General features: G+C 39.8%; 1 protein-coding gene across 1 annotated transcript in view; it reads right to left on the reverse strand.

The window, feature by feature from the left end:
• Window positions 1–4,039: 4,039 nt before the first annotated feature.
• CAPN13 (calpain 13) overlaps window positions 4,040–19,773 on the reverse strand; it is a 146,189-nt gene continuing 130,455 nt past the window's right edge. The window contains 7 exon segments of the mRNA XM_036749923.1: window positions 4,040–4,066; window positions 4,839–4,894; window positions 7,014–7,141; window positions 8,757–8,836; window positions 10,566–10,634; window positions 14,153–14,223; window positions 14,325–14,382. Coding sequence (XP_036605818.1) covers window positions 4,040–4,066; window positions 4,839–4,894; window positions 7,014–7,141; window positions 8,757–8,836; window positions 10,566–10,634; window positions 14,153–14,223; window positions 14,325–14,382 — 489 coding nt within the window.

The raw sequence follows: 19,773 nt of genomic DNA on the forward strand, positions 1-19,773 counted from the left end.
GTCTGCCTCAATTTCTTCAACTGAAAAATGGAGATAACAATGACACTTTCCTCCCAGGCAAGAGAAATGAGAGTGATAGAAGAAAATCATGAAAAATGAGTCAACAGCTTGGTAAAGGAGACATTGAAAAATACTGAAGAAAGTAACACCTTAAAAATAGACTAGGACAAATGGTAAAAGAGGTGCAAAAAGCCAATGAGGAGAAGAATGCCTTAAAAAGCAGGATTGGCCAAATGGAAAAAGAGGCACAAAAATTCACTGAAGAAAACAACTCCTTAAAAATAGAATTGGCCAAATGGAAAAGGAAGTACAAAAGCTCACGGAAGAAAATAATTCCTTAAAAATTAGAATTGAGCAAATGGAAGCTAATGACTTTATGAAAAATCAAGAAACAGTAAAACAAAACTAAAACAATGAAAAAGTAGAAGACAAGGTGGAATAGCTCATTGGAAAAACAATTAACCTGGAAAATGCATCCAGGAGAGATAATTTAAAAATTATTGGACTACCTGAAAACCAGGATCAAAAACAGAGCCTGGACTTCATCTTTCAAGAAATCATCAAGGGAAACTCCCCTGATATGATAGAACCAGAGGATAAAATAGAAATTGAAAGATTCCAATAATCACCTCCTGAAAGAGATCCCCAAATGAAAACTCCTAGGAATATTATAGCCAAATTCCAGAGTTCCTAGGTCAAGGAGAAAATATTGTGAGCAGCCAGAAGAAACAATCCAAGTATCATGCAGCCACAGTAAAGATAACACAAGATTTAGCAGCTTCTACATTAAGGGATCAGAGGGCTGGAATATGGTGTTCTGGAGGGCAAAGGAGCTAGGATTACAACCAAAAATCACCTACCCAGCAAAACTGAGTATAATCCTTCAGGAGAAGAAAATAGTCATTCAATGAAATAGAGGACTTTTAAAGATTCTTGATGAAAAGGCCAGAGCTAAATAGAAAATTTGTCTTTCAGATACAAGACTCAAGAGAAACATAAAAAGGTAAACAGTAAGAGAAAATCACAAGGGACTTATTAAGGTTAAACTGTTTATATTCTTATATGGGAAGACATTATAACTCATAAGAACTTTCTCTTTATTACGGCAAGTAGAAGGAGTATATATAGACAAAGGGCACAGTTGTGAATTGAATATGAAAGGATGATATCTAAAAATAAAGTTAAGGGGTGAGAGAGGAATGTACTGGAAGAAAGGGAAAGATAGAGATAAAACAGGGTAAATTATCTGACATAAAAAAGGCCAAAAAAGTTTTTACAATGGAGGGGAAGGGCTTGGAAGTGAGGATGAGCAAGCGAACTTACTCTCATCAGAACTGGCTCAAAGAGGGAATAACATACACACTCAGGTACAGAAATTTATCTTATCCTATAGGAAAGTAGAAGGGGAAAGGGATAAAAGAAGGGGAGGGGGTGATAGAAAGGAGTATAGATTGGGGGAAGGGATAATCAGAAGCAAAACACTTTTGAGGAGGGACAGGGTGAAATCAGAGAGAGAATGGAATAAAATAGGAGGAGGAATAGGATGGAGAGAAATTCAGTTAGCAATAGTAACTGTGAAAAATATTTTGAAGCAAGTTTGTCTGATAAAGGCCTCATTTCTCAGACATATAGAGAACTGAGTCAAATTTAGAAAAAATAAGAGCCATTTCCCCAATTGATAAATGATCAAAAGATATGATCAGTTTTTAGATAAAGTAATCAAAGCTATCTATAGCCATATGAAAAACATGCTCTTGCTCACTATTGATGAGAGAAATGCAAATCAAAACAATTCTGAGGTACTTCCTCATACCTAATGGAGAGGAAATGAAAATGACAGATGTTGGAGGGGATGTGGGAAAAATGAAACATTACTGCATTGTTGATGGGAGTTGTGAACTGATTCAACCATTCTGTAGAAAAAGTTGGAACTATGCCCAAAGGACTATAAAGCTATGTATACCCTTTGACCCAGCAATAAAACTAATAGGTCTATATCCCAATAGAGATTTAAAAAAAAAAAAAGGAAATTGACCTATCTATACAAAAGTGTTTATAACAACTCTTTTCTGGTGGCAAAGATTTGGAAATTGTGGGGATGCCCATCAATTGGGGAATTGCTGAACAAATTGTGGTATGAGATTATGATGTAATACTATTGTGCTATAAGAAATGATGAGCAAGGTGCTTTAAAAAAACTGGAAAAAACTTACTTGAACTGATGCAAAGTGAAATGTACTGTCTACAAAGTAACAGAATAATTGTAAGACGATCAGCGGGGAATGCTAGCTATTTTCAGCAATACAATGATCCAAGACAGCTCTGAAGGATTTAAGATGAAAAATGCTATCCATCCCCAGAGAAAGAACTGATGGTATCTGAATACAGATTGAAGGATACTTTTTAAACTTTCTTTATTTTCTTGAGGTTTTTTTAGTCTATGTTTTCCTTCACAACATGACTAATATGGAAATGTTTTGCATAACTACACAAGTGTAACCTATATCAAATTGCTTGCTTTCTCAATTGGTGGTGAGGGATGGGGAAGGAGGGAGAGAATTTGGAATTCAAAGTTTTAAAGATTAAAGTTAAAAATTGTTTTTACATATAATTGGGGAAAATAAAATAATGAATAAGTTTTTTTTAAAAAAGAAAACTTCTAACTTTATCTTGGCCAACCAGAGAGGATGAGAGAGAGAGATAGAGACAGAGAGAGAGAGAGAGAGAGAGAGAGAGAGAGACAGAGATGGGGGTGAGAGAGACAGAGAGACAGAGAGAGACAGAGAAAGACACACACACACACACACACACACACACACACACACACACAGACAGGGGAGAGAGAGACAGCGAGAGAGTTTGTCTCACCATGGTCAATGTATATAGGTTTGTCCCTAGAGACTGAAGAGTAATATTGTACCTGGACCTATTGCCTCTAGAGCCTGAGGAGAGTTAGGAAAATCCGGGACAGACAAAGAATGGGAACCCCTTACAGCTAGAGTCTAGTCTAGACCCTCCTTCCCACTCATGTGGTTTCTCCAAAGCAACATACATCCTTAGAAGAATGGCTGGTTGGCTCAATGATCTTTAGCACCTTCAGTTAATTAATATGCACCAATCCAGCCACGTGGCTTTTCATTCAAAATGTTCAGTCAAAACGAATGAATGAATAAACAAAAGAATAAATGAATGCAAAGTAATAGCGTTTATTAAGCAATACAGTATGCTAGGTACTAGGGGTACGAATACACAAGTAAAGACAGACCCTTCTTGCAAGCTTACATTCTAATAGGCAGACAACACACACAGGGCTGTGGTGACTGAGGAGGGACACTTTGGTCAGGAAATTTACTGGGATATCAGGTGGGAGCATAGTGGAGTAGATTGATATATCTCTCTAGGAATAAAGGCAGAAGTGATTTAATCATGATTCCTAAAGTTTCATGGTTCATGGAGGGATGGGTTTGGACGGCTACAAGGAAGGGTACAAGGTGGTTGCTGATGCTGTTGAGAATATGGTTGGAGAGAAGTTTGAAGTGAAGCATGGTTGAGGCCTTCTTGAAATACTGGTCCAGGAGACAGTCCCCAGTCAGATTATCAGGAACCCAAAGTAAGAAATTCCAGAGGTAGAAGGTGGTTGGCATATCAGCAAAATTTCTGAGGATGTCTGCAAGGTGGCTGGAGAGTAGGAAATGAGAAAAAAGATTTCCTTCCCCGTAATTCTCATATTACCCAGAAACCCCTAGCTTCTTGGAATTTCAATCCCAACTATCCAACATTGTTAACCAATCACTTTGAAACAATTTGACAGATTTAATGGATATTAATTGTCCTGGGCCTGCAGTTTTGGTCTCCTCATCATGACAGTCTAGCCAACCAAGTTGTTACTGTGTGGGCTTGGGTCTTGGCAGCTAGTTTGCTGCTGATCCTTGGGAAGGAATCTTATAGCCATTGGTGGGGAGGTGGACAAAGGGATGCTTATTCTTGGAAGGAAGTCTAAGGCAACTTCTTACGTTTTCTGTAAGGCTTGATCAGTGACTCAGCAATACATAGTGAACTTGATCCACTAGGAAAAAAAGGACAACAACATTATTATCTTCAGGACTCCCCCCTCCCCACTCCTGTCCTACATCTTTCCCTCACCGTTCCTGACTCAAGTCCAAGCAGAAAGTACGTTGTGTAGCTTTTCACATTAATGAAAATTCAACTCCTTCCAAACATTTTTTTGTCTCCTTCCATCATTATCCAGTACCCCAGGGCAATAATTACTCTACCATCCTGGGTTTTTCCTGTTCCTCTATATCCTGCTTTCACCCTGGCCAATCCCAAGACTGGAGAGACCACAGTAAGGTTGAAAAAGTTCCCTCCAAAGCTTCCCCGGATGCTCATATACTTCTGCTGTCATCTCAGTAGAAACTGGAGAGGCCAGCATGTCAAAGAGATATGCCTATTGGTCAGGCCTAGAGACTATTTCTTTACCAACCCAACATGACAAAGTTAAATGGTGCCCCAAGCTCAGAGTTGTTCTTCCTATCCTTCCTGTATTTATTACTCTAACATAATCTTTTGGTTTATTAAGCCTTTGGGAAAAAAATAAAATCCATCTGCCAAGACCTTAAAGCAGTGCTAACGGAAAGCAATATATAAAGGCTGTAATTGGGGAGAGGGGAGCTGCTGGGCTCTGATGTACTGCATGGCACAAGGCTTGCTCAATATGTCCACAGAGATAAATATCCTTGAATTAAGTCCAAGAAAAAAGTACCACCTTGCTAAAAGAAGATTGGAGCCTGGGCCTTGGTGCTTCTAGGCGTTGAGATAGATAGAGGAAACAGCCTTACCTGAGTCTCAGTCAAGTAGAGTCCTTGCCCATCTTTTGAGAGGTTATGAAAAGCCTCTATATAGTAGGGGGGGGGGAAGAAAGAGTGGGGGGAGAGAGAGAGATAGAGAGAGACAGAGAGAAAAGAAAGAGTGACAATGAAATATTTTAAAAATGCACAGAAGTTTTGAAGGTGTCCCCCTTCTAGATAAGCAGGGCAGTTTTGTTACCACTATGTTGAATTTAATTATATTTTAAAAAGCTGTATGTAATAAAACTTCACAATTTCATATGCAACCTATCAATCAATTAATCAACAGATATTTATTAAGTACTCTCTAAGTGGCAGACACTGTGCTTGAGGATACAAAGAAAAAGCAAAACCATTCCTATCCTCAAGGAGCTTACATTCTAATGGAATACAGTACATAAACAGGAATATATAAAATGCACACAGAGTAGTCACAATCCTCCTTTTCTGTTGTTCTTTATATGTAACAAACATATTCATGTTGGTTAAGTTCATAATTTTTAAAAATGGAGGGGATGGGAAGTAGGAAAAGGGGGTGCTTCATTCAGAGGAAGAAAGGAAGAGAGGACAAGTGGAAGAAATTTTAGGGTTTTACATGCTAATGGCATTCTTAAAAATCTTGATTGAGAACCTTTTTGTTCATTCTCCCTACTATTCCTTTGCTCACATGGCCCCTGCTTAGAAGTCCTCTTTCCACTTACCCTTCCCTGTAAATCCATCTCTTTATTTTTCCAAAGCTCAGCCCAGGTGCCTCTCCCCCTCCAAAGAACTTTTTCTGATAACTCTAACCCACATTCATCTCTTTCTTTTCCAGATTCCTGTGGCAGTTAGAGTTGGAGTCACAAACAATGATACTCCGTTGTCTTCTATTACAGTTGGCATACTTTATTTTTTGTTTTGCAGCATTAATCTTGACTCCACAAACAGACTGTGAGCTCACTGGCAGAAGGGCTCTGTAAATCTTATATTTCTTTCTGTCCTTAAGAAAGTCTACTGTAGACCTAGACATGCTGTAGAAACTTAATCAATACCGGTTAATTGATACCAGAATTGTGCACCAGTCTTTTTCTCAAGCTTCCTTTGCCATATCCTGTGCTGCTGATCTTATGATCAGAGACATGGAGCGGGAGGGGACAGCCCATTAAACAGATGATGAAACTGAAGGCCAAAGACTTTAATGATTATCCTAAGGTCAGAAATACAATGATTGGCACAGCTGGGATTCAAATACAGGGGAACACTCAAACACCTAGGGAAGGTTACTTTCCTTTTCTGTACGTATTTCTTCCTCTGAAAAAATGGCAGTGACTCATGAATAATGGAAGAACTCAGTATCCTGGCAGCTTCTTCAGACTTGATTTAAAGTCTATAACAATCTCACTCTTAATCCTTCTTTGAGAATGGGAATTTAAGGATGGAGGGGGCAAACTAGATAACTGCCAAGATGGAGAGATTTCAGGGGCAACTGGAGAAGGACTGCTTGCCAGTGTATCCCCCCTCTGATTGCTAAGGTCTAAAGTTATTTTGTCCAAAGATCAAAAATTTCATTCTGTCCTTAAGAGAAAGATAACAATATGGATCTGAATTCATATTATGATATAAATGACCGACATTGAGACATTGATTGATATTAGGGAACTTGAAGGGTATAAGGGAAGAAGGGAGGGGGCACTAGGTAAATAAAGAGGAAGGAAGGGGTGTTACATTTCGGGAAAAAGATGAAGAGATACTGGAGTCACTGAAAGGAGGATCATTCAATCCAAATTCAAATCACTTGTTTGACCTTGGGAAAGTCTTTTCCTGATTCTGACACTCAGTTTCCTTATTTGACTATGAGCGGGGTCAGAGTAGGTAGAATCTAAGGTGTCTCCCAGATCTAAGATGCAGTGATCCTCTGAACTTTACCTTTTTTTTTTAAACCACTTTGCCTAGAATTGGCTCTGTTCCTTCAGCCCTATTGAGAAAGGTATCTATATCTATAGATACCTGCTGATTAGAGAGGCAGGACCTGACTGGCTCCATCTCCCCTCCACAATACCAAGGGATGAGCACCCTGGATCTCTGAAGATCAGTGATGGTGATCCCTACAATTGTCTTCTGCCTTGTCAAACTCAATGTGAGTGAGAGCTTCCCAGAAGTTTAGCCTTCCCTCTTAGCATTACTTACTTGACATGATTTCAAGCCGGATGAGGAAACAGATCATGTCTGCAAAATATATTTTTCCGGTTCCATCTCCATACCTAATGGTCATGAGGTTTAGTAGCTCACTGTTAATGGAAGTACCTAGGAATAATTTTGATGACAAAAGAGTGCGTTATTGACTCAAAATGAGAATGAGGTGAAGAGGCCAAGCATGATTGATTTTGGCCCTTTTTGCCTTCTAGGACTTTACAAAACCTGCTTAAAGGTGGAACTGGGATATAGTAAGTAATCTTTCTTCACTTCTCTCCCCCACCTTTTTAACTTGCTAGGAATCTCTAGCATCCCTTCATTGCAACACATATACTTTGACTTACCAGAAGATAAAAATCTAGGTGCTTTGGAGAAGACTTTTATGACATTAAAGTATATACATTTACAATAAATTATCAAATTAAAAACAACTCCTTATGGTGACAACCTGAGTATTGTGCCCTGGACAGCTACCCACCTTGCCAACCCCTAGGCCAACCTCAATTCAAGGTGTACTTCTGATAAAACCCCAGTATTACCTAATAAATCTTGCCCCCGAATTTAAAGCTTTTTCTGCCACTTAAATGTCCTCTTCTATTTGCCTCCTCCTTCTATGTATCAGACAGATTTCACTCAATTACATTTAGCTCCAAACCCCTCCTGAAAAGAATCCATCAATCTGCCAGAGGATATTACACTCTGGCTGGCCAGATGCTGAGATGGAAGTATCTTTAATGTGAGCTCCCTTTCCAGGAGTTTATCAATCAGACAGAGCTATTTTCTCACAATTAGAGATGCTCGGGGGGAGAAAAGCCAATTAGGAAAAACATGCTAACACATGAGAAACCTGCTGGGTGCTGAGAGCAACTGAGCCCTGGAAGCCAGTAGAGGTCAGCAGAATGAAGAAACTTAGTGCAGTGCTGTCCTCTCTCCTGAAGCCATCCAGTTTGGCTGGGATAATCTTGCTTGGAATGTTATCTCTCTCTCTCTCTCTGTCTCTGTGTCTCTCTCTCTGTCTCTCTGTATCTCTCTGTCTCTGTGTCTCTCTCTCTGTCTCTCTGTATCTCTCTGTCTCTGTGTCTCTCTCTGTCTCTCTATGTCTCTCTCTCTCACTCTCTTTCTCTGTCTCTGTCTCTGTCTCTCTCTCTCTCTCTGTCTCTCTCTCTCTCTCTCTCTCTCTCTCTCGTATTTTGAAGAGAACAAGAACAGGAGTCATACCTGATGAGAGGGGAGGGAAAGGTTGTAGTCTGTTCAGTTGGAGGAAGTATCCACATTGATAAGATTATAGACCCATTCCAGTCTTGGATCATTACAAAAGAAAGCTATTGGAAGGATAGTCTGTTTCTGAACTAGCTAGTTATGCTATCTGCATTTTAGTAACCCCAAAGAGCTCTGACAGGCAATGTGACACAGTGAATAGAGAACTAGCCTTGGGGTCAAGCAAATTTGAATTTGAGACTTGCCACTGATGCATACTAGCTATGTGGCCTTGAGCAAGTCATTTAACCTCTTTTACCTGACCCACTGAAGTAGTAATAATCATTTTAATAACTGACATTTAAGCAGTTCAAAGTGCTTCACAATCTGCAAATGCCACTTAAAAAAAGAAATTACACACTTCATTTCAAATAAGCCTCACAGCAACCAGATAGGCACTGTGAATATTATTATCCCCATTTCACAGGTGAGGAAACTGATGCTTATAAAGATGAGATGATTAAACAAAATGCCTTTGTACCTGATTCTTGTGTCACTTTCCACAGATCCGAACCCATGAGGAATCCAGAGCCATTCTTCTCTACTTTCCGGAAAATGTCCTTATATAGGAAAAGAATAAATTCATTCATTAAACTGAGTAACCGAGAGATGACACTGTGCTGATCCCTGGGAGAGAAACGCAATTGAGATGAGACATGGCTCCTGATCTCAAGACCTTTCCTCATCACATATTTATGCTGGAGCAAGTATTATTTATCCTCATTTAAAAGATGACAAAATTGAGGGACATGAAAGGATTTGTCCAGAATCATGCAGCAAACGCTAGAACTCACATTTGAATCTGACTCCAGCTCCTGCTGGGTCACTCTGTCGATAAAGCACTAGGCCTGAACTCCAGATCCTTTTCATCTATGTCATCCTTGGCAAGCCATTTAACCTCTGTCTGCCTCAACTTCTTCGTCTATAAAACGGGCATAATAATATTATCTACTTCTCAGTGTTGTAAACGAAATATTCGTAAAGTGCGTTGTAAACCTTAAAGCACTCTCTAAATAGAATAATAATTATTAATGACTTATGCTGCTTCTCTAAGAACTGAAAAGTCAATGAGAATTTAAGTTCCTTATCTTTAAAATGATCCTCTGGCTAAGAGAAGGCACTGGGTAATCCCTTTTCTGATTACAAGCTGGAATTTAAGATTCTCCGTAGAAGGTAAGCTCCTTCATTGCCCAGCACAACACCTGACACACAGTAGGCACTTAATAAATGCTTCTTGATTGATTATCTGTGAAGGTGATTTTTTTCTAATACTGCAATAGGATCCAGCTATGGAAAACAAGTAAGGAAGAGATGGGGAATGGAATAAAATGAACGAGGGCCAACAGTACACTTAAGCCCACATGGCTGGGCTACTATTGCATGTGCAGGAGCCCTGGTATTCTCTCTCTATTTCCATCCCTCTCCTATTGCTATCTCTTGCCTTCCCCAATTCCCTCACAATGGATTGCCTTGTTTTGGGCCATTAATGCTCTAACTAGATCTGCTTCTTTCTAACCCATTTAGCATGGGCTGTGTATCTCTTTCCCTTGAAGGTCACCCAGGAACACCTATGGAGGATTATTGCTTTCAGGCAAAATACCAAGAAGGCGGGTTGTGGGGTTGAATGCATCTTTGGGGAGATTCTGGTTGGCATGATTAATGGGGGACCAAAATAGCAACATGGAAACTTTTCATGGAAATACGGAAAAACTGGCTCTTGCTCGACTCTTGGTGTTTGCTTTATCCTAAATATAAATATAAAGGAGCTTCTCAATTCAACAAGCATTTATACCGATGATGGCACTTACATAGAGCTTTAAAGTTTACAAAGTGTCTTATCTGCCTCACTGGATCCTTCCAACAAGCCTGTGAAGTAGGTCTTATTACCACCCCCATTTTACAGATGAGGAATGGGGCTCAGTGACATGATTTGACTTGCTTGGGGTCACACAGCGAGCGAGTAGCTGAGGCTGGATTTGAGCGTGTCACCATATATAATCTAGATTTATATTTTGGGAAATTGAAACCCAAAGGAGCAATGTGACTCATCCAAGGTCACACCACTAGATCAGCTTTGATCAACAAGCATTTTGTAAACATCTGCTAAGGTGCTGGGTTCTGGGGATATAAATGCAAAAGCAAGAGAATCCATATCCTTAAGAAATTTATATTATACTAGCTAGTTAGTGACAGAGTATAACTGAGGCACAGGTCTTTTCATTTCCTCATCTAGTGCTTTTTCTACTATACTGGAACTGAACTGAACTTAAGAAGAATTTAGGTCATTACCTGACATCGAATAAGCTTCTTCCACAGCTGCCTAAATTCTTTTAGGTCGAGATGTCCATTGACCTTGACCTGTGCCAGAAGGGGAGTTAAGGTCAATCCTCTGCTGTGTGCTGCTGAGCGGGGAGGCTGATTCTAGTCTTGCCAAAAACAGAGCCATGCTTCAGTCACAAGCTAGAAAACGAACAATGGCTAGACAACCCAGATCATCATAAATCAGTTATATTTCTTTTGGGGGGGGAGGGGGGAAGGCAGGGAAATTGGGGTTAAGTGACTTGGCCAAGGTCACACAGCTAGTGTGTCAAGTGTCTGAAGCTGGATTTGAACTCAGGTCCTCCTGACTCCTGGGCTGGTGCTCTATTCACTGCATCACCTGGCTGCCCCAATCAGTTATATTTCACTCGGACTGAATTTCCAACTTCTAAAATACATCTGAGTCAGATTTTTTTTTAAGAGAAAGACAAGAACTAGGGGTTTGGCTGAAGGATAGAACCTCACTGAGTCTTCAGCAGGTGGAACAGACCAAGAGATTGTCTTCCATGATTTGGGGAGAGGTTGTTATTTTTTTAAAGGAATATCGGTAACATTTACTAAATATATCAGAGTTGGGATGGAGAGACATACCCTTCCCTCTGATTGTTTTGCACTGATAAAGACTGAGATGGGAAAGCACTTTCCAAAAGCCCTGTATAAACATAAGCTATTGTCTACTGAATAAACATGCCTTGAAGGTATCCCCAGTATTCTTCACACATCCTTCTAAAGTATGCCGACAAATGCACACTCATTTTTACACCTTTTTTCACCTCCAAAGGTTCAGTTCCACTTCAACATCCATATAACTTTCATAAGATCCCAGAGGAGATGCCACACCTCTTCTTTCAAGAATCTTTTCATCTGTTAGGCAGCACAGCTAGTGAAAGAAGAAGAATCTAGCGAATGCCAGCTGGCCATGAATGGGGCTGAAGTAGGGAGTATCCTGGATCTGGGCAATGAGGTCATTATCGCCCCCTTCTTGCTTCACCCACTGTAGCTGCTTCCTATGAGAGCCATGATTCTCTCATGGCAATCCTGGTGGTCAAAGAAGGCCATATTGCCATAGATGTACCACTTGACATGGCAAGACAGCGTCTTTTCTATATAGATAGGGGGTGGGTCATTGAGAGAGAGTCATTTCAGGGTCCCAAAGCAGGAAGTGTTTTGATGTTTACTCTCTGCCTGATGTTGCCTTCATCAAATAAAACTCTTCTTATATTTGAAGGTCAGAACAGGTCATACTGTCCAATGTCTGGGCAGCAACCCATAGGTGAAACAATCCATCTCAGAGAGAGATTTGAGAGATGAGAAGTAGACTGGTAAAAAAGATTCTGTCAGACTTTTTGCATATACCCAGCATTCATAGATTTTTCTAAAGCTGACAGCCCTCTGCAGGCTAAGAGGACTTGCCTTTGGCCATTTTTATTTATCTATCATAGATCTGTAACATCCTAGTCACACTGCAGAGCTATTCCTAGCCCCAGCAGAATTATTGGGAGAGATGGGGGACTGATTTATATTTTCATCAAGAAGGCCTCTTGTTCTACAATGACCAGCAATGCATTTCCAATAGTCCTGTTAATAGTTGGAGAGTGGTGTGATCTATCTTACTCTAAAAGGTACAGTAAACACATGGGAGCATACACGCACACACACACACATGCATGCACACACACATGCACATACACACACATACAGAGGATGAATAGCTTCTAGGGCAGCTACCAAGGAAATTTCACAGTGGAATTGGTTTCCCCCTCTCTCCTCTTCCCCCTCTCCCATCTGTCTCTCTTTGTCTTTTATCTCTGCCTTGCTGTCTCTGTCTTTCTCTGTCTTGTCTCTGTCTCTGTCTTTCTCTTGGCCTGAAATGTAGAGGAATGCTGAATAGGAAACTTGTTGAATGATGAATGAATGATGAATCTCAACAAAAAAAGTAAAAAGATGCTGGGCCAAGGAAAGTTCAGGAAGGCAGCTTCTCTTTTTCCCTTATCTAAATATACTCTCAGTAAGGGACATGATACACAGCGAAAAGAGTGACTCAAGTCATGGGACCTGAGTTCAAGTTCTGCCTTGGACATTTACTATGTGACCTTGGGAAAGTCTCTTTACCAGTATGGGCCTTACTTTTCCTCATCTGTAAACTATAGGGTTGGACTAGACGGCATCTGATGTCCCTTCCACCTAGAAATAGATGATTTTATGAGTTAATCTAAAGCCTAGTGTAATGTTGTCAATGTGTTACATCTCCCAGGGATTTTTATATTTTAAGCCTTTGTAATGTTAACAGAATGTGAAGATCTTCCCTGCCCATTAATAGGCCTCACATGGAGCCCATGGAAGCTTGCTTAGGAGAGGCTTGCTTGCAGGAAGGCTTTCAACCTTTTGGTACTAAGTTGATTAGGTACTGAGTCATGGGGGTTGTGATGCCTTCTGGCTCTGAGAAGTGTACATGTACTCTGAGTTGGTATTTTGCTTTGGGAGTTGGCTTATAAGAAGGACCTTGTGATTTCCTGATTGAGACTCTGAGTAGCTGTATGTTCAGACCCCCTGACTGCTCTGATGTAAAGGCTCTCTCAAACCAGTGGTGTATTAAAGTGCATAGCAATGTTGCTTTGATTCAGGCAGTCAGAGCCCTGTTGGTCTTTATGCTAATTTCTCTGCTTGTATTTTTTCTGTATTTTCTCTGCTTGTATTTTCTTTGATGTTCAGGGTGCTGACCCTTCCCCTGAACTAGTGAATGTAACTAAAAATAGGATTGTTAACCCCTTTTTGAGCAGTCTTTCCTAGAAAAGCAGATCTAAGAACCTGTGCCAGCAGGCCATCCTGGTTATGCTAGGGTGCTTGCTGTTACAGCCTTGTATTTAGTTATAGAAAGAAAAGTTTTATCCACTGTATAAGGAACTTCAGACACATGTTCTTTTGTCTTCAGCTATCTGCTGTATCCACAGGAGTACTAAATCTATATTCCTACTCCTACCTTTTGGTGGTTTTTAGTCTCTTCTCTCCAACTGCTGAAGAGGCATCTGCACTGGAATGCCCCCCTCCCTTCAGCTTACTGCTATCAGTTCTAAAGCTGGAAGAGACGTCAGAGGCTGCTCAGTTCAAAGACCTCATTTTAAAGATGAGGAAATTAAATCCAGAGAGCTTAAGTGACTTTTAGCTCTTGTAGGTGGTATATTGAAAGTAGCATTTGAACCCAAACCCACCAAAAGCAGACCCAGTGTACTTTTCACTTTATCAATTGTGCCTTCAATTCGGTATGCTTAAAATAAATCATTATCTTTACCTACACATCTAACTTTAGCTCCTCACTCTCAGTAGTGAGAGATAAACTCAATAGATTAGGTCCTAGAGAGGCATTGTGGACAGAATCGATAGAGATTCATTCCCTCATATGAGTCCTTAGACTACTGTTTTCTGAGAAATGGAATTAGCCTTGAGTTTCCCACACCCTGCTTCTTTGGGATCTCAAAATGGTCCTCTTAGGCATATGTAATAGAAGTGGCTCTAGACTGAGGTGAAATGACGGGAAGAAGAAACGACATGAAGGATACATCCATCAGAGCCAAAATACTCCGACACTCATCAAAGTTGAACTTTCTCTTTAGGGGTTCAGAAGAGTTATCTGAGGAAAGAAAAATGACAAAATGATGGGGAAATGAGAAGCAATGGATACATTTGCTAGGATGTAGTAGGTGACATTCTAAGCAGGGAAGCATCTCTTACTTTCAAGGAGTTCCTTGTTGAGAAGGTTTTGTAGCTGGGAGGCATCAATACCTGGGCCCTACGGCAAAAAAGAGAAGAGGGTTGGGATAGTAACAGCAATGATTATTAAAAATAGCACTCAGCATCTGCCTGACACACAACACCTGACTGTCTATAGAAGAGCCAGGTATTCTAAGGAATTAATTCACAAAGTACATAGAGTCCTTGAGGCCTAAGCTAAGCCTCACTTCCATCATGCAGTCTTTCCTGGCTATAGGGATCTCAATTTTCTGTGAACTCTGTACTGCCATTGCATTTACTAGATGTACTGCTCCTTTGGCACTTAACACTGTCTTATAGTATGATATTCTCCTTTTAGTTCATTTAAATGTGATGTGCATTTTAAAGCATCTGCTCTGTGCCAGGCACTTGCTGGATTCTGAGGATTCGAAGACAAAAATGAAGAAGTCCCTGACCTCAAAGAGTGGGCATTCTCCTGGAGTGATAAGAAGTGCACACAAGTGAGTAAAAATACATTATTTTTAAGAGGAAGGGAGCTAAAAACTAGAGAGCAGGGAGGGTATACATCAAAAAGGAGCTACATCTTATACTGTTTTTTATTTTCCATAGTATCTAGTGCAGTGCTGATGACAGACAAAGAAGGCAATCAAAAACATCTTGTTGATTTATTCTAGTTTTCCCATTATACAGATAGAAAATCCAAGGCCTTAAAATAGGACAACAGTGTACTCTGAATGTGTGTCTCTCAGGCCACTCACCTTTCTATCCCTTAGCAAAGAGCCATGATCTTTGATAATCATGAAAGCTGGTTGTATCTCGGCCTGGCTTGCCAAGCATACAGAGAGGAAAAGAGAACAAAGTCAAGAGAATACCAGCACCCATATCTCTCCTCATATCTATTTAATCTGGTTGTTTACGGCTATCCCTTTCCAGGGAGCTAGAATTATTATTATAGGAAACCAGAATTGGTCTTTAGTAAATTCGTGTCAGATTATTCTTTGTTGTTTTGTCTGTCTTGCCTTTTGATACGTGGATATTTACACACTCTTAGGGTATGAGGTAATGAACTCTCTACAGTCAAAAGACCTGGGTTCAAATCCTTCCTTTGACCTTGCCTGTGTGACTTTAGGCATATTAATTAATCTCCTTGAGACACAGTTTCTTCAATTGTAAAATGAGAAGGCATTAGACTAGTTGTCCTTGAGGACCCCTCTTTTTCTCTATGATGGTTTTTCCTCAAGAGCCAAGCATATTTGTTGGTACCATAGCTATAGGTAACAGCAGAGCTAGCAGCATCAAGCTTAGTCAGGACCATGGATAGAGAAAACTCAGTGATGGCCCTTTCTGGGCTCCAAGACTATGATGGGCAGACAGGTAAGTTGCTGGTTGTTATTAGACCAGCTGATATTGTGGAACCTTTTGGCAGATTCATTTGTTCATCGAGAGTAATTTAGTCCTAGGTAACCCTCTAGGGCACAGGCCTTCCTCAATTACATTTTGAGATCCCTGAGGGACTTCCCTGATACAGACATGGCTCTGTGTCTCTCTTGGTACCCTGGCCCATGAAAAGGTGGTGAGGGAAGCTCTGCATTTTCCTCTCTCTCTGGGCATCTGCATGTTGTAACTATGCTTGGTATCTCCCTAATGGTTAGGGTGGGGGTCAATCTTCTGATACAGGTGACCCTGTAATAAGGCCATTCTGAGACACCTAGGCTCTATTTCTGAGATCACAACTGTCTGCCTGCAAGGTGTTTGTTTTTGAAGCATCCAGATATGACACTAGTACTCTTGTACCCACTCCTCTCACCTTGTCAAAAGTTACTTTCAGGAAAGTATCTGACATTTATACTTTAGTGTGACCTTAAGTCAATGTGTCACCTCTCCCAGGAGTCATTTTATTTTAACACTTACCTTTAAAAACATAATGAAAGATTTTGTCTTCTTCAAGGAATTTCAGTCACATATTCTCTAGGCTTTAATTATCACCTGTACGGTATGAGCCCTTAATCCTTATCTCTAATCCTATTGCTTTCTGAGCTTCTGTTTCACATCTCTAACTGACTGCTAAGTCTTTGTATTTGAACATCGCACTCTCACCTTACATTCAACATGTGTAAAACTAACCTCATTATCTTTTCCCCCAAACAAGATGCCCATCCTGACTTTTCTGTGTTAACCAATGCATTGAATACGTCTTTTGTGGTGAATGTATAAAAATCACAAAAGATGAGAAAGTATGGATTATTTTTTAGTCTTGATTGATGATGGGCATACCCCCACCTGTGAGAGAGTATATCCATTGAAGTATTGTTGCTGTCTAATCATTTTTCAATTGGGTCCAACTCTTTGTGACCCCATTTGGGGTTTTCTTGGCAAAGATCCTGGAGTGATTTGCCATTTTCTTCTCCAGTTCATTTCACAGATGAGGAACCGAGGCAAACAAGGTTAAGTGACTTACCCAGGATCACACAGCTAGTAAGTATCTGAGGCCAGATTTGAACTCAGGAAGATGATTTTTCCTGACGCCACACCCTGGCACTATCCACTGTACCACCTAGCTGCCCTGAATTGAAATATTACCATTGTTCTATCAGTCTTCCAGACTAGACAAATTATAACCATTCTCAACTCTTCATTCTTTGTCTCCTTCAATAAAAATTAGTCAGAAGATCCTATTTATTCTTCCCTGTTATTGTCTGCCTTACTTTCCTTCCTTCTTATTCCAGTTATTGTATTCTTGTCTTTTAATGTCAGACAAAAGAAAAGTCTCATAGTCCCTGTTTTCCTCTGTTCCAATCCATACAAACCATCTCAGCTAAATCAATGTTCCCAAAAATACCACTTTGCCTACATTATTTCCCTGTTCAAAAACCTTCAATGGCTCCCCATTGCTTTCGAATAAAATCCATTTTTAATCTGACTTTCAAGGCTCTTCACAATCTGATCACTCTCTACCTATATTCCCATTTTATCTCCAACAACCCTTAATCTAATCAACTCCCTCCTGAACTATCTACTCTAGCTAAATAGCACTTAGTCATTGTTCCTTAAATATGCTGTTTCTTCATCCTGGGCAGTGCCTGGAGTGCCACTGGCCCTTCTCTCTACTTTTCTACCATCTTTGCACAGAGTAGGCACCTGACAAATGTTTTCTCTTTCAAATTGTACCCCTCAAGTCTCATCTTCTCTATGAAATGTCTGATTGTTCCAATAGCAATGTTCATCATCTCTGCCACTCACTGGGCACTTAACAGATGCTATCTTATTTTGTTAGCTTTCTTCATATCTCTATCTTATCTTCTCAACCAAATAACAGACTCCTTGAGTCAAGAATCTTGTACTTGGCCCCAGTAACTAACATAATACCACATTTAATGAATTATGATGATGAATAAAGGACCCTTCCTTCCCCCAACATAACTATCACACAATACTCAGTCTTGGTCCAGGTACTGAATTAAATCCAAATAAATTCTACAAACTTTTCCAAGGTACCTTCTATGAGCCAGGAATTATGGTAGGTTATGGAGATACAAAGATAAAAATAAAACAGTCCCTGACTTTAAGAAGCTTGTAGGAGGATATAACACATAAAGAAATAAAAAGTAAATGTGAAGTACAAGCAACTCAATAAAAAGTAATTTTAAGAGGAAGAGAATGCTATTATATGGAAGGATTCAGAAAGGCTTTGTGTGGGAAGAGGTAGCTGAGCTGTGCTTTGATAGAAACTAGGAGAACTACAAGGCAGAGGTGAGGAGGGAGTGCATTCTAGGAATGGTGGATCACTTGTGAAAAGATTAGGGGGGAGAGGGGAAAGGATATTATAAATGTGGAACTCCTACCAAGTCAATCTATATAGAAGGAAGAGGCAGCTACCAAGGAGATTTTGTGGTGGAGCTGGTTTCTTGGAAATGAAGTAATATAAAATAAGAATATAAAGGTAAGGGTGCATTAGGTGCCAGATTGAGGTAGTTATATCTGATTCTAGAGGCAATGGGAGGATATAGAGTATACTTTAAAAAATTGAGTTGCATTATTTAAAGTATATTACTGTGTATAGCAGAGCCCTAAGGTGCCACAGTAAACACTGATGGGGTAACATTAGATTTTTTAAAATTTTGATTTAACTACTCAATAAATGGAACTGTTAGGTATTTCTTTTGGTCTAGGGGGCACTGTGAAAAAAATTACTGAGATATTAAGGGCACTGTGAACTGAGAAAGTCTGGAAACTTTGCCTTAAGTACTTTGTAATTCAGAGTTTTCACTGGGATTAGTATTCTCTCCCATTACCTAGACTTAGTAAGGTTCTATTAGACTCTAGATTGCATGATGGGGCAGTGTGAGATTAACACAGTTATTCAGATTAAGTTAGAGGCTTATAGTAGCCATCTTTTAGAGGTGGAATTAAAATGCATTAGGCTGAGAAAGCAACACAAAAGAAGCCATTTCAAGGAAACCGGGGTAGATAATTCTTCTGAGTAGAACATTATTGATTTCAATAGTCAAATACCATCCCTGTTGTTTCAGCAAAGGCACAGGAACACTCCCTGAAGGGTATAGGAAATTAGCTGCCCTGTTCACATGGTTAGCTGAAAGAAGGACACCTGTCTCTCATCCAATAAAAGATCTACTGAGAAATGGGATGGCAGTACCTAAGAGATAAGTGAGATTTTAACCAATATGATCCCTGAATACTCAGAAATGGGGAGCAGTATGGCATAGAAAACCCTAGTCTTGGAGTAAAACAAACAGACAAACAAACAAAAACTTGGGTTGAAATTGTGCTTGAGAGACTTATTAGTTCGGTGACCCTGGGCATCTCAAAGTCTCAACTTCTTCACCTATAAAATGGGGATAATGGCACTTACCTCACAAGAGTGTTGTGAAAATCAAATGAGATAGTGTATCTAAAATGCTTTGATCACTTTAAAGTGCTGTACCAATGTTAGCTGTCATTGTTATCTATAAACAGTTTATAGGCCAGGTACAAGCACGGGCTTTGTGTCATAGGTTAAGATGGAAGGATGTCTGGCCGTCATTCAAATGTGGTCAGTGTTGCTTTCGTTCTTAGCGTAACTATCATATACTATTGGACCATAAAGTAAAGAAGATACACATATAATATGTAATATATATACATATATGTATAAATATACACACACATATACAACAGATAGATATATGTGTACATTTGTTGTTTGTTGTTCAGTCGTGTCCAACTCTCCATGACCCTGTGGATCGTACTGTCCATGGAGTTTTCTTGGCATAGATATTGGAGTGGTTTGCCATTTCCTTCTCTAGTGGATTAAGGCAAACAGAGGTTAAGTGACTTGCTCAGGGTAATATGAGTAGTAAGTATCTGAGGCTGGATTTGAATTTGGATCTTCCTGACTCCAGGCCCATGTACATAAATATATATGTACACACATACAAATATATCTATATAT

Source organism: Trichosurus vulpecula, chromosome 3 (assembly GCF_011100635.1).
Source record: "Trichosurus vulpecula isolate mTriVul1 chromosome 3, mTriVul1.pri, whole genome shotgun sequence".
In the NCBI taxonomy this organism is placed as follows: domain Eukaryota; kingdom Metazoa; phylum Chordata; class Mammalia; order Diprotodontia; family Phalangeridae; genus Trichosurus; species Trichosurus vulpecula.